The sequence below is a fragment of the Agrilus planipennis genome, unplaced genomic scaffold (assembly GCF_000699045.2).
Source record: "Agrilus planipennis isolate EAB-ADULT unplaced genomic scaffold, Apla_2.0 scaffold110, whole genome shotgun sequence".
NCBI classification, from domain to species: domain Eukaryota; kingdom Metazoa; phylum Arthropoda; class Insecta; order Coleoptera; family Buprestidae; genus Agrilus; species Agrilus planipennis.
Genome location: NW_020438935.1, coordinates 868,020 through 882,769, shown reverse-complemented (window position 1 = coordinate 882,769; position 14,750 = coordinate 868,020). Strand labels below are relative to the sequence as shown.

General features: G+C 32.8%; 6 protein-coding genes across 10 annotated transcripts in view; 4 read left to right on the top strand and 2 right to left on the bottom strand.

Annotated features, from left to right (window-relative positions):
* The window catches only part of LOC108736304 (prostatic acid phosphatase-like), a 36,943-nt gene extending 36,348 nt beyond the window's left edge, over positions 1-595 (top strand). For 2 of the 3 annotated variants that reach the window (XM_018468676.2, XM_018468674.2), the window contains 2 exons: positions 9-132; positions 200-595. In XM_018468676.2, coding sequence (XP_018324178.1) covers positions 9-132; positions 200-558 — 483 coding nt within the window. In that variant the 3' untranslated portion in view covers positions 559-595. The remainder of the gene's footprint in view (positions 1-8; positions 133-199) is intronic. The other variant, XM_018468675.2, reaches the window with a different exon arrangement.
* Positions 596-878: 283 nt separating this feature from the next.
* On the top strand, positions 879-1,782 carry LOC112904394 (glycine-rich selenoprotein-like). The gene is made up of 4 exons (XM_025974301.1): positions 879-989; positions 1,048-1,132; positions 1,189-1,326; positions 1,410-1,782. Exons 1-4 carry the CDS (start codon positions 971-973, stop codon positions 1,498-1,500), a joined length of 333 nt encoding a protein of 110 aa, XP_025830086.1. The 5' UTR covers positions 879-970; the 3' UTR covers positions 1,501-1,782.
* A 21-nt stretch (positions 1,783-1,803) lies between these two features.
* On the top strand, positions 1,804-2,361 carry LOC112904395. Its single transcript, XM_025974302.1, has 3 exons — positions 1,804-1,932; positions 1,997-2,134; positions 2,262-2,361. The coding sequence occupies exons 1-3, from the start codon at positions 1,823-1,825 to the stop codon at positions 2,275-2,277; spliced, it is 264 nt and encodes an 87-aa protein (XP_025830087.1). The 5' UTR covers positions 1,804-1,822; the 3' UTR covers positions 2,278-2,361.
* Positions 2,317-3,752, top strand: LOC108736288 (FGFR1 oncogene partner-like). The gene is made up of 3 exons (XM_018468647.2): positions 2,317-2,495; positions 2,550-2,597; positions 2,650-3,752. The coding sequence occupies exons 1-3, from the start codon at positions 2,415-2,417 to the stop codon at positions 3,661-3,663; spliced, it is 1,143 nt and encodes a 380-aa protein (XP_018324149.1). The 5' UTR covers positions 2,317-2,414; the 3' UTR covers positions 3,664-3,752.
* A 28-nt stretch (positions 3,753-3,780) lies between these two features.
* On the bottom strand, positions 3,781-5,047 carry LOC108736289 (mitochondrial import inner membrane translocase subunit Tim13). 2 transcript variants are annotated; one of them, XM_018468649.1, is made up of 3 exons: positions 4,818-5,047; positions 4,698-4,766; positions 3,781-3,926 (listed from the first exon to the last, which is right to left on the bottom strand). In XM_018468649.1, exons 1-3 carry the CDS (start codon positions 4,917-4,919, stop codon positions 3,816-3,818), a joined length of 282 nt encoding a protein of 93 aa, XP_018324151.1. In that variant the 5' UTR covers positions 4,920-5,047; the 3' UTR covers positions 3,781-3,815. The 2 variants fall into 2 exon arrangements, with proteins under 2 accessions (XP_018324151.1, XP_018324152.1); XM_018468650.2 differs by lacking the exon at positions 3,781-3,926 and adding an exon at positions 4,227-4,508 and having other exon boundaries at positions 4,818-5,039.
* A 4,491-nt stretch (positions 5,048-9,538) lies between these two features.
* LOC108736314 (GTP cyclohydrolase 1) overlaps positions 9,539-14,750 on the bottom strand; it is a 22,129-nt gene continuing 16,917 nt past the window's right edge. Inside the window, exons 3-4 of one of the 2 annotated variants that reach the window (XM_018468690.2) lie at positions 12,285-12,567; positions 9,539-11,046 (exon numbers count right to left, since the gene is read on the bottom strand). In XM_018468690.2, the coding sequence (XP_018324192.1) occupies positions 10,917-11,046; positions 12,285-12,567 (413 nt within the window). In that variant the 3' untranslated portion in view covers positions 9,539-10,916. The remainder of the gene's footprint in view (positions 11,047-12,284; positions 12,568-14,750) is intronic. The other variant, XM_018468691.1, reaches the window with a different exon arrangement.

Here is a 14,750-nt window from a genome sequence, read left to right as displayed (position 1 = left end):
CTAAATAGGAAGAATGGGGTTTCGAACCACCTTCATGGATTCCTGGCGTATGGGAGAAGCCACTTAAAGAGCTTGCAATAAAGAATTTTGCCAGACTGACTGCTACTAAGGAATTAGCAAAATTAGCAGGAGGTAAATTTAATTTACCAATTCATTAGTTGAAACTTTCATTTTTCATCAGTTCTATCATTTCTTTAAGGTTTCTTTATTAAAAAGGTTTTAGCGGATACTATGAGCAAAATCAACGGTTCATTAATACCACAAAATAGAAAACTGTTTTTATATTCGGCGCACGATTACAATTTAGCTTCCATTTTGGGAACATTGGGAGTATTTCCAAATAAATTGCCGAATTACGGTTCCCAAGTAATTATTGAAGTTCGCTATGTTGATGGAGAGTACGGAATGCAAATACTCTTTCAGGATAACGAAGGAGATCCCTCTCCAGAACTATTAACAATACCTGGGTGCACACCCTTTTGCCCCTTGAACGATTTCATTAAACTTACTAATGAAATTATACCAGAAGACGAATCTGTATGTAATATTGATGTGTAGACATTTAAACGTAAGAAAAATAAAATACTGCATTTTATTATTTTATATATTTTATTTGTTTTCGCAACAGAAATTTTGATTTCTCTAAGATTGAGTCAGTAGTATTTTTAGCTATATTTCTTACGAGGATCATAAACGTTGTGACCAATATTTAAAGGATTGATTGCTTCTTTCATTATTCGTAAAAGTTTCCAGATGTAGGTAATACAATTTTTATAGAAAACTGTTAGCTTTGTATCACATCACGTATTACTTAGATCAATTCGTGTACTAGGTAATGAACGCAGCCAAATTTCCCCTTTTTTTTGCTTACTCAAGTGCCTATCTATGGTGTCTATGGTGTGATGTCATCAGTTGTGCTATCAATTTGATCAATTTTGTGATGTAGCAAGTCTTTTTAAATTTATGAAAAATGGTTTATATAAATTCAGGTAAGTCTAAAATATATTAGGCTAATGGTTACTTAGTATTAATTTGTTTCTATTATAGATGGTACAATTACAACGACTCAACCTTGGGGTATCAACAAACTAGTTGGTTTATTTTTTGGAGCTATCTCTTTTATTGTACTCTTGTAAGTTATCACTGCCTAATCAGCCCTAAACACAGTTTAACGCTGCTTTCTTTCAGTTTCAAGTCATTAGTTGGTTTGGATAATTATTCAGGTTTTCCAGGAAGTTCCGGAAGTTCTGGATCTAGTTTCAGAGGTTCAGGTGGAGGTGGTGGTGGAGGTGGAGGTGGAGGAGGTGGTGGGCCAAGAGGTCGTGGGTAAGTGTGTAATGTGACTTATCATAAGTATGAGTATAATTTCCCATGTCAGTAGAAATTATATTACTTTCGATACTTTTTAGCCCAGGACCAAATGGAAAAAAATTCTTCACTATGAGGGATATAGCCCCACCATCAATTGGAGGCTGTGCAGGAGGGTCCTGTCCTAGATAATTTTAAATATTTACATTCTCATTAATATTACACTTAATATTAATTTTTAATATTTTTGGTCATTTTTAAAAGGTAATATATTTTCTTTTTAACGATTATTTAGAATAGATGATCTTTAGAACCTGTTTATTTAAATGTTAAATTAAGAAAAAAAAATATTGTTTCTGGCTAAATGTATATACATGTTGAAAGTCTGTTGGTAGGGTATACTTTAGACACATTCAAGTTTCCATAATCAATGTACAACCAACCTAATAGAAATAAAATTAATGTTTATGTCAATCAGTGATTGTAATTTAAAATTATTGTAAATTAAAGTAAAATGGAACAAAATGAAATGTCTGCTGTAAATCAGAATTTATTGAAAAATCAGCATGAGCTTTTAAAACTTGCTGAATTGGCTGGTATACAGGCTAATCCTGTGATTTTTTGGTAAGTTACACTTTTAATTTTCCTTTCATTGATCTACCAAATAACACAATTTTTAATTTTATAGGATATCTATTCAGCTATTGAACATGATGGTTGAGCCTGAAGCAATTTACAAACTACTGAAACTAATAATTAGGAAAAACAAAAAAAGTGTAAGAAATAGAATGCACAGTGATAGTTCTACAGAAACCAAGACATTGCAGTAACTATATTATTTTTATTATTTATTACAGTATTAAAATAATTGCGATATTTGTGTGTAAATACGTAGTTTTATATTATACCTATAATAAAAATTTATAAGCAATTAAAACAATTATTTATTGAAGGGATTGGCAGTACTGATAAATAAATCCATAAACCATAGACACATCAATCTTTTTTGCGGTTAGAATGTCAGGTAGTTGTCAACAAATTTGAATATTTTTACAGTTTTTAAGAAAAATTTTGTTTTTGTGTGTTAATATTTGTATTTCCGTAAAATGTCTCTTGACGATGATGTGGAATTTCGAGATTTATTATCGCAAACGTTAGAGGTGAATGGTTGTCTAGCAAAAATAAGGGTATGTTACAAAAGTTGTAACAATTTTCAGCCTTTCACTTTAACTTTATTTTAGGCCCAACTTAGAGCCAGTATATTCCTTACTTTGGACGAGGATGAAGAGGTACAGTTAGGATATTGCTTGTAATGTAAAGTAAAGTTTGTTTTTGTTGTAGTTACAACGCAAGGAACCACTTGCAAATCACAAAGTAAAATCATATTTGGGAACCTCAGAAGGACAGATTATGTTTTGTTTAGTTCGTGAGTTTTTAGAATTCTTTAATCTTGACTTTACATTGTCTGTTTACAATGTAGAAACATATGCAGATAAATGTTACAATTATGGGGGTAGGCGTGATATTATAGAAAAACTGAATGTTTTAACTGATGATTCTAGTCATCCATTACTATGGCAGCTGGTTAATACTATTAATTCAGCAAATACTCATTCCAAGTTGCCCATAAAAGGTGACCTCAATTGTCTTAGTGACGTATCTGAAGTAAATAGTAAATCTCACCAGCCAAATAATAGCTCATCTTCCATTACTGATTTAAGCCCAACAACAAATAATTTGGGGACCAATAGTTCTTTAAATACGACATATAGTGTCAATTCACCCAGTATAAGTACTGTAAATAATTCCAGTTCAAGCAGTCATGTAGTAGAAACTCAAAAGACACCAGACATAATGCCTACATTAAATAAAATCTCAAGCAATGACACCATTAAAAGCGACTACTCTATTTATACAGAATGTAGTAATCAACAAACAGTAACAGACAAGAGCAACAGTTCACCAGAATCGAACGAAGAAAGACCAGAAAGTAGCAAATCAGAAAATAGTAGATCAAAATGTAACAGTAATTCTTTAATTGATCTACATCCCTTGCAAATAAATAAAACGAAATGCAGTGAATCACCTCTACTCCCTTCAATGTATAATATAGGAAAGGATAAAGTAAATTCAAAGGAAGTTGATAAACTTTTGTCTTTTGATGACAGCACTTTAGATGAATCAGTGAGTGTTTCTTTAGTTAATTCTTCTGAAAATAAAAGTGTAGAGGGTAGAGATGCCACAAGTATAGATACAAAAGAGGAAATTAAAACATTATCTTGTGTTAGTAAGTCCTCACAAAGTGATGAATCAAAGGACCTTAATGAAGATTCACTTCCAAGAGAAAATGATTGATTATAATGATTAACATCTCTTTTGTTTTTGTTAAGAGATAAAGTAATACTATGTACTGTGTAACTGTAATAAACCACATTAGCAATGCAGATGTTTCTTTTCTGTGCCTTACAACCTGCAATATTTTGAGTATAAATAATTTATAGTATGATTTATAAGTTCCCTGAAATGTTATTTCTTTCTTTTTGAAGTCTTGCAGTGTATGTTTTGGCTATTGAATTCCAAGCATCCATGTATCTGTCCATACACATAACGACACATTTCTGAAAATAAAGAAACCACTTTTTATGTATGACAAATTGTCATCAACTTGTTGCTAATAGTGATCTTCCCTTTAGAGGGCATGTTTTCTAAAAGTAGTAATAAACTTTTAATTGACCCCTCTTAAGGTGACCATTTTATTACTCTTATCAACCCTAGCTTTACTCTTGTTTTAACTAATAACGCCTAATAAGTAGGGGTTACTTAAGTCATAGCAAACGAATAAAAACAGAAAGTGTTTTTTAATCAACTCAACATTTTCTATAAGGTGGGACGTGTTAAAGGTAAATAATAATTGTACACTAGCAATGAGTGTTTATTTTTGTATGTACATACATACACAGTATGAATTACCCATTAGGGTATAAAAAACAATGTAATAACAACTGTTATTTTACAAATCAGACCATGCAAATGTTTTTATAGCTTAAACAATTACGTACAAAATACAATTTACATTTTACAACTACACTCAGTTACTTTATTCACATTATACTTCTTTCTTTTTGAATTCGTAAACTGTATGTTTTGGAAACTAAATTCCAAGAATCCATGTACCTATCCATGCACATCGCAATGCATTTCTGTAAATACACACAATTTCTTTAAATAACAAAAATAAAGGAAAAAATCATTCTCAACATTCTTCCATAGTTATACTTATAAAATTTGATATTATTCAACTAATTCTTAAAAATATTCATTAGTAAAAATTATTATAAATGTCAAAGGCAGATATTTTTGTAAGGGGTGTTATTGAATAATAATGTTACCTGTTCTGAACTGTCTAATGATGTGCCAGGTTTTGCTATGCACTTTTTAAAGCATTTCTCGGTCATTTTCTACAAAAGAATACAATTAATTTCAGGCCTAAATTAAAACGATCATTGTACCGTCAGCAATTCCTGAGCATTTGCAACGGCAATTTGCTGCTTTACTTGATCCATTAATTCGTCTTTTTGGGAACTTGTAAGACCTCCGGAAAGAGAATCCATGATTGATTTGAGAATAAAATTAAATTTTCTTTAACAAAATGCTATAATAAGACGGTATTAATTTTACTAAATTGTTAAGAAATTTAAGGTTAGGAAGTATCATAGATAAGGGAAATGTCATGGAAATGTGATAATAAAAAAAAGAAGAAGCACAGACGCCATGCTAGGAAAATCAGTGCTGCCAAATTATTTTAACTTTTAAATGGCAAATTCAATAGCATTCAGTAGTCAAGAGCAAATTAGCATTTGATAAATTTATAGGAAATTATAATCAAAAAGTGTTCCTGTTTGATAAACTTAAAAATGGAATGCGGAGATAAATGTCTTTTCGAGTTTATTCAGCTAATAGACAGCATTCTTGGCAAACATTTTTTTAATGCTAGTCAAATTTTTGATTCCTTAATTACCACTCCTTCGGAAGAAATAATTGATTCTTTTAAAAAGGATATTTTGAAAAATACCGTTTTAACAATCGATAATGTCAAATTATTTTTGAACAATGCCGATTTTTCGAAATTAATGAAAATGTGTGTAATACTCGTGACGAAAAAAATTTTTGATAAGATTCTTGAATCGGTTCACAATGAAGATGAAATTGTGGAGGATTGTAAAGTAATATTTTCACTGATTAATAATTTGCAAAAGAACAATATTACTTCAATGCAGTCATATAAAATTAATTTTGTAACAATGTTGCTAAACAATATTGAAGAAAATTTTAACTTAAAAATAAAGGTATTAGCTTGTCGAACTGAAAAAAATTACAAACAAATCGAACATTAGCATTTTAGGTAAACCATGGATTAATATGCAAAATATTTTTTATTCTAAAAGACGACAGAACAGTTCAACACATTCTTCTTCAAGAAATCCAAACAAGATTTGAAAAGATTTATTCCGAATTAGAAAAAGCGTCGTATGACTATTACTGGATAGAACTTATACTTATCTATTCAGAGATTGTCCTGATTGTGTTAGAAATACAATATAACAACAAATATTTAGTAAACATTTTCAAAGTTGCTGTTAATAAAAAAGAATTGTTGGATACGTCCGATTTAAAGTTAGTCCTAAATAAGATTATTCAAATTGTTCCTGAACATATTAAACCTCATATTCGTAACTGTTTAAAATACTGTATGTAGTTGTTGACAACTCATGGTTTTCAATAAAAGCCTTTTGCCATCGCACTTTTTGTTTTGTGTTGCTTATTTCTTCGATATTTCGGAAGTTAAATAAGTCAGGATGGAATTTATTAAAATACAAAGGGTAGTGCAGAGTCGAGTTGTAATCGGTTAATTTAGAAATTAGAAGGTGGGGGATGAAATAGTTGGAATCGGGAGGCATTGAAAAGAGTAGGAGAACATAGGGTTTTATGGAAGTCGATAAGAAATAGACGGGATATATAGATTCGTAGGATGCAAAAGAGTAGTAGTAACCGAGGGGCATGGCCTAGAGCTGCTTTACACTCGGGAGGATGCCGGTTCGATTCCGGGTCCGTCTGCCTTGGTCCAAGTTTTTCTGTGGTTTCCTTGGATCACTTAGGCAAATGCTGAGGCAGTAATATTCCACAGATAATCTATCATTCTCTTCTGTCTTCATTTCGTCCGTCTCAACTTATTTCTCATCCGAACCACCGCTCACCCATTGCCACGATTCCTGAACGGAGACTGAAGAGGGCCTTCCGCCCTACCTTCCGGCGTAGTCCGGAGGGACTGCCCGCCCACTAGCATTACTGGCTGGTGGGAATGAAACACCCAAAAGTTTTTTTAAAAGAGTAATAGAGAACTTAAATTAATATATAAATAAAGGTTGCTCAAATTTTCAAGAAATACGAAGATTGGCTCAAGATAGGAAGAAGTTCAGGTGTGTGTTCAACCAGTCTTTGGGCTGAAGGTCTTTGGATGATCATAACGGTCCACCATGGGTACTGATAATTTAAATATTTATACCAAATTCTCTTAAATTATCTGCCATTTCTTTGGACAATGAAGAATAATGAAGATCATTATCTAATATTTTCTTCTTTTCACTTTAAAAGACGACCATGCAAACTATATCAGACAGAGTGGAAAACCTGCTTGTGAAGCTGCTCGCCGCGGATAGGAAAATGTTCAGAGATGATGACTCTAAGGGCGCTATTTGGAAGTCAATAAGAAAAAGCAAAGATGTGGTGGGACCATAAAAAAATATAATTAGTTAGACAAGCTTACGGGAAATTTGATTCTTAAAAGAAATAAACAAAGAGCAAAGGATCTTCGTGCGTAGCTCATTCTGGTTCATGCACACTTAATGGTCTGTGCTGACCAATCAGAAGCACCATCAAATAATGTCAGAGAAGAAGAGAAGAATTCCACTTCAAGGGTTGCATGAACTTTGCTACCTGCATAGACAGAACATCCTTGAGACATCAAGGACTAGAGTCAGAAATACATTACAAGCAGAAATATATTGGAATACTGTTAGAATATAATTAGGGATGTGGAAATTTTTAGTTTTCGGGACATGTGAAGATTGGCTCAGGACAGGAAGATGAAAGGAATGGAGTTGCGTGACCAACTCGTCTACAAACTGAGAACCGTATAATGATGATGATGACGGATAGCGTAGGGTCGAGTTGCGGTCGGTTAATTTAGAGATTGGATTGAAGTACAGGCGGATAATGAAAATATCGTAGATACAATAGGAGTAGGAGACTAAAAGACGCTATTCAAGCAAATGTGATAAAGGAAAGAAAGGGTGATAAAACATCTTCTGGGATATGAATAGTGGCTTATTAGAGACATATTAAAAACAGAAATAGGAGTAAAGAGGGTCAGCGAAAGTTCTAGAGTCGATTAGCAAGTAAATAAGAGTGTGGAATACTCTGGTTTGCTTTAGTGAAATGCGAAGGTTGACTCAAGACAGGAAGGGGTGTAGGTGCGTGTCCAACAAGACTGACGACATATGAGATGGAGAAATAGGATTAAAGAGGAGTAGCGAAAGTTCTAGGGTCGATTAGCAAATAGTCAGGAATGTGGGGAATGCTCTTGTTTTATTTTGCTGGGATGTGAAGATTGGCTGAGTATAGGAAGGGGTGTAGGTGCGTATCCAATAAGACTAACAGCATATTAGAAGCAGAAATAGGAGTAAAAAGTGTTAGCGAAAGTTCTACAGTCGATTAGCAAGTAAATAAAATTGTGGGATATTCTGGATTTACTTTAGTGAAATGCGAAGGTTGGCTCAGGATAGGAAAGGGACTAGGTGCGTGTCCAACAAGACTAACATCATATTAGAAGCTAAAATAGGAGTAATTAGATCATAGCAAGTAAATAAGATTGTGGAATACTCTGGCTTGCTTTAGTTAAATGCGAAGATTGGCTTAGCACAGGAAAGGGTGTAGGTGCCTGTCCAACAAGTAGTCTGACGACTTTATGATTATCATATAACATTTTCACAAGAGCACGTAGGAAGTGTAGGAAAAATGAACACTTATTTAGTTCAAAATGGAAATGGTTTATACGATTATTCCTTTGTGCTACTTTTTTCCAATTTGCAAAATAAAGTGTAGGAATTTGTTTGAGTAAAACAATATTTTTAGCATTTTTTTTATTCATCGCACAATATCCAGGGAGAGTGGTTAGTATGGGTTACATTTAGGCCAGTATCACACCAATTAATACAGAATTATGCTAATTACGATTACATTGGGTAATAGACTAATTATAATTATTTTATAGTACAAATTTTAATCAAATCGGAATTCCATATTTATGGCTATTTCTCTTGTAAAAGTGGAACTTAAAAATACATTTTGTTCGCTACCAAAAACTATCCTTATAAAATTATAGAGTGCCTTAATTAAATAACAATAATTAAGTAAAATTACAGTACCTAACATGTTTTAATAATTTTTTATCACATTACTGCGGGCATAACCAATACTTATAACATTTGGTAATTATTTTTCTTTTTTTGTTTAAATATATTTTTACATCCCTACAAAATATAAACAGGGTGGTTCTCTGTTAATATCACTATAATTAATTATAATATAATAAGCATTTGTATAGGCGATACGAATGATATTTCAGCTATCATGTCACACATTTAGAATAACTTCAAATTCACCAATATTTGTAATTAGTAGAGAACAAATTTGTTAGTTTGCATGCACCAACAATTATTATAATTAATAACAATATTCGTTACATTTTACCGTATTTTTAACGTTTTATATCATATCATGCAATCTACAAATACTTATTTAGACAATTTTACACACACAGTAGACTCAGATATTTAACAAATAACAATATAATTATATGAATAATATTAAGTAAATGAATAATTTAAGGTTTTTGTATACAATGTGTAGGTACCCTAAAATATTGTACAACAAAATTTCGATTAATTGAAGTTAAAAGTTATGTATTTCGATCCACTGCATCTATTCAAGATCTAGGTAATATCTCACTTTTTGTGGTTTAAGGGTAACATTGGAGATTGTCGTATTTAAAACGGCAAACAACAATGTACCTCTATACTGAGGGCAACGCAAAAAACAAAGTAATTTTAATGTGGGTACAAATAAAATATTTCAATTGATTGTTTTAGTTAATTTATAAATATTNACAATAAATCGATTGTACAAAAAATGTGGACCCTGCTGTTAAACGAAGTAAATAACATTTTAAAAAATATATTGTTGCTTAGTTTCGTTTTCGTTTACATCACAAATTTTACATGGTAAGAAACAAATCAAAATTTCATTATAAATATACGTAGGTGTACTAATTAAATAAGTGTTAAATTCGCCAATGCAGACAAGTAATCATTTTAAAAATATATGTGATGTGCATACGTGGAAATAAATATGAAAAATCATTTTTGGAAATGAAATTGGATGTTAGTTCTAGCAATATCTAGTGCAAATATGACATTGCTTATTTAAAATAAATTACAGTTACGATGTGATTTTTCTGACTTGTAATTATTGGTCCCAATGTGAACGTTAGCATTGTAATAAAATAAATATATTCAGATTTCCGATTAATTTATTCCTAAAATTACCTTCGGATATTCTGTAAAAAGAAGCAAAAAAAATTACACATTCGAAGGATATTAGCCATTGGTACAACTCTTATGATAATTCAATGAAACAATTAATAAAACCAAATGCACAAGTGCTTCCTGTAGTAAGCAAATTTTTAACATTTAGATATGTTTATAGGGTTGTGATTTTCTAGACATTCGCATTTACGTACTATAAATATTTAGAAGCATCAACAAAAATACACTTGAATCAAGTCACCGCTGTTGTTAACCCAACCTAGCCTAATCTAAACAGTTTGGGCGCAAAAGTGATTTGAAATGTACAATTAAATACAAAATGATGCTATTTTGCTTCTTTCAATTTCAAGAACCATAACAAGTCAGCTTGATTTTAAAGAGTTCTAAAAAGATTTATTTGGACCCTTTTTATAATTATTAGTGCCTTTTTAAATAATTTTTCTAGCATTTTAAAACGAATTCATTTTAAAAGTTATAACAGATATTTTAATAATAATACTTTCTTCATACCTAATCAAACAAAATAGATAGAATTTATGATCCCTTTGTTATTAAGGTCACGAGGGGCGCAACAACTTTAAGTAGGTGCTCATCGGAAAAATCGAAAAATCGAGTTCGGCTGGTCTCATATTTAAATGGCTAAAATTTAAAAATCATTTCGGTTGTTCATTTTCCAGCTTTAACTATTTGAACCGAATTTGGGTTATTACGTGAATCGATTGGAATTGACTTGCCAGGGCACCCGCGGACTCCCCCTTATTGCGCCCCTGAAGGTCACCAACTAACTAATCGTAAGTACAGGTTCGTAATAAGGAAGAACTACGAAAGATCGTAGGACTTCTCCTTTCAATCGTTCTATGACATTTTAGTAACAAAAAAATAATAACTTAATTAATTAGATAAGTACTAAAAATAATCATTAATAAAACGGTTGATTCGATTTTTTTATTTGCTGTGGACGAGATTTAAAAATTCCTCTCTTGTTTTCGAATCGTCTCTGAAGACACCGAGCATTGTTGACGTCACAGTTTTGCTGTTTATTTTCTGGACACCTCTCATGACCATGCACATGTGCCTGAAATAATTAAAAATTGACACTTGCGATTTTTCCCGAAACCCCAAATTTAAAAAGCTTCCTACTACGTAAGTACAAAGTTGTAATCGTCATGTACAAAAGGCTAAAATGATCGACTGACTGATCTCATATCAGCGTATAGCTCAAACCCTTGGGCCTAGAAACACGATACTCCTCTTACAACATAGGCGAGTATTAAGAAAGGGATTTTCAAGATTAAACCCTTAAACGGACGAAATGGGGGTTCAAAGTCTGATGAATCGACCAAGGAAGAGCCCAATCTGCTGTATCAGAAAGCTTGAATTTTTGAACAAAGGTTTCTTATACAACGGCTTTGTCTACTATACAGTGATGATGAAAATACCCTGGGCTTTAGAAATGAGAAGGTATTAAAAATAAAGGAGAAGATAGGGATTTATGTATTTAAGTCAATAAGAAATGGGCGAGATAGGTCGATAGGACACTCAGACGTGAAGAGCTAGTTAGAGACATATCAGAAGCAGAAATAGGAATATAGAGAGACTAACGAATATTTAGATAAAATTACAGGAAAGAATAGAGGCATGTATCTAAATCATTCTTCTGATTGACAACCCCAAAATCGATGATGACGTAGTCATTTGTGGAAGTGGAGGTAAATATGTACACAAATCACTTCATCATCATAAGGTCGTCAGTCCTAAGACTGGTTGGACACGTACCTCCACTCTTTCCCATCCTGAGTTAATTTTCGCATTTCCCTAAAACTAGAACAACCCATATCCTTAACTATTTGCGAACAGTAGGTCTACCTCTACCCCTCCTAATATTGGTTTCTGTCTCTAATATGTCTCTTTGACTGGACCTTCATGCCTGAGAATGTGTCCTACCAACCTATCTCGCCTACTTCTCATTTTGACTTCCATAGAGTCCTCTGTTTTCCTGTTCTTTCTAATACCGCTTCATTTCTAACCTTCTCTATCCACGGTATTCTCATCATTCGCCAGTAACACCACATTTCGAAAAAGTCACTTAGAAAATAAAAATTTGTTTAGTATTTACTTATTAGAGACTTTTCTTGCCTTTATCTATTTTATTTGTTTGTTATGGTGTTGGATTTTTTTTAAAAGTTTCATTTCTTATATTGTTATTTTTTTTTCAGCCGTGTACATATGTACGCCATTGGTATTTTCAAAGCAAAATCGGGTTTTATTAGGCACGATTTTTTCTTTTTATGTTTTTTTTTTACTTATACCTACACTGCTTCCACGACAACTGCAACTCCAGCAGGTTGAACAGCCTTGGTAACTGCATGGGCAATTTGTTTGGTTAACCTTTCTTGAACTTGTAATCTTCTCGAATAAATCTCGACAATTCGAGCTAGTTTACTTAAACCTAATACCTTTCCACACGGCAAGTATCCTATGGATACTTTGCCGTAAAAAGGAACCAGGTGATGTTCGCACATCGAGAACATTTCGATGTCCTTTACCACAACCATTTCGTCATGATCTTCGTCGAAGATTGCATCGTTAAGGACCTCTATAATTAAAAATAAAACAAAATTGGTTTGGTATTTATGTTCATATTATAGTCTAATTCAGTGGCGATTTGCGTAATCGAAGGAAATCATTCGTAATTTCATATCAATTTTCAAATTTGGAATCACGAAATTTTGGTCTTTACAGTAGTTCAAGCCAATTTCAATTTGTATTATATAAAAGCACGGTAGGATGTCGTAAAATGATATGTGCTTTGATGAAAATGGCTTTTTGGGTTAACCAAGGAAATAATTTGTAATTTCACGTCAATTTTAATTAATTTTCAAATTTGGACGAGTGAAATTTCGCACTTTACAGTGGTTCAACTATGCACTTATTGTAAAAATTGAATTGTTTTAGGAAATTTATAGTTTGCCTTTTGTGTTTTGTAAAGCTTATTGATGGGACCCAAATGTCCAAGATCCACGTATTGCATAATAAATTAAATTATTTGATATGTGAGATTTCAGTGATGACTTTTACTAAGTATTTGTTTTAATATAGAAATTGTTAGTTTTATTGTTGTGTGGGTTACATATAAACCAGTTAAATAATATCTATTGTGGTCGAGTTCATCACGTAAATTTTATAAGCGAGGGCAATCCACTTAATCCATGTCAAAACGCACTCGACGTAATATGAAAATCATGTCCAGCCGTTATATGGCAGTGATTTAGTGGTCGGAAAATGCTCTGGAGTAAATTTTCCCTATTGGCCGTTAAATCCGCACTTAACCGAGCTCTTCTAGCTTCTTCTTTTTAAATTATACGACAAAAGAAAATAAATCAACGACTGAATCTTTCCAATTGCTTCTATTCATTGTAATTTAATACGGCACAGTTGCTATTATTACCTTTCCCCATCTATATAAGCGGCACTTTTGATTTCTTAGGGAAAATTAAGCCATTGTAAAAGGAAAATAGTTGTTATTGCTTTATATAATGTCTGTCTTTCTAATCGTAATTTAATTTTGCATTTCGAATGTATTATGTTTATATTTCTGAAAAGAAACTATAGAGTAAAAGGGAATCTTTGAAAATTGTATTTTCTGGTTTTTGTGCATTTACAAACAAAAAGTTTGATATAGAATAAAAAAACACAACATTTTCTGCAATTCCTGTGTTTCATTTTGTTTGATTCATATAACAGTGACGAACAATTAGAAGAAGTCGCTGATTTTAGGTATCTAAAAAGTCAGATAATTCAGAATGGAAGGATCATCATCATCATAAGGTTGTCAGTCCTACAACTGGTTAGACACACACCTCCACTCTTTCCTATCCTGAGCTAATCTTGGCATTTCCGTAAAACTAGAACAACCCACTTCTTTAACTATTTGCGAACAGTAATCTAATCTAGGTCTACCTCTACTCCTCCTAACTCCCTTTTCTGCCTCTAATATGTCTCTGACTAGACCTTCATACCTGAGAAGGTGTCCTACTAACCTATCTCGCCTATTTCTCAATTTGACTTCCGTAGAGTCCTCTGTTCTCCTATTCTTTCGAATACCTCTTCATTTCTAACCTTCCCTATCTACAGTATTCTCATAATTCGCCTGTAACACCACATTTCGAACGCTTCTAACCTTTTCTTTTCCGCAGCACCCACCGTCCATGTTTCGCATTCGTACAGTGCCGCGTTCCAAACATACACCTTTAACAATCTTTTTCGAATTTCTAAATTAACTGTTCGCGAAGAAGTGATTTCTTCTTATTTAAGACTCGATCCTGCGCTATCCTCTGCTTTATATCCTGACTCCTTATGAACGTAATTTGGCCTTGCTTGGAACTTCATTAAAAAAGACTTTCAGAAATTTGGAAGCCCCCCAGGACTTATTGTTAGTCTGACATCATCATCATCATAAGATCGTCAGTCCTATGACTAGTTGGACACGTACCTCCACTCTTTCCTATCCTGAGCTAAACTTCGCATTTCTCTAAAACTAGAACAGCCCACATCCTTAACCATTTCCGAACAGTAATCTAATCTGGGTCTACTTCTACCCCTCCTAACTCCTGTTTCTGCCCCTAAAATGTCTCTGACTATACCTTCATGCCTGAGAAGGTGTCCTACCAACCTATCTCGCCTATTTTTTATTGACTTCCATAGAGTCCTCTGTTCTCCTATTCTTTCCAATACCTCTTCATTTCTAACCTTTTCTACCCACGATATCCTCATCATCCG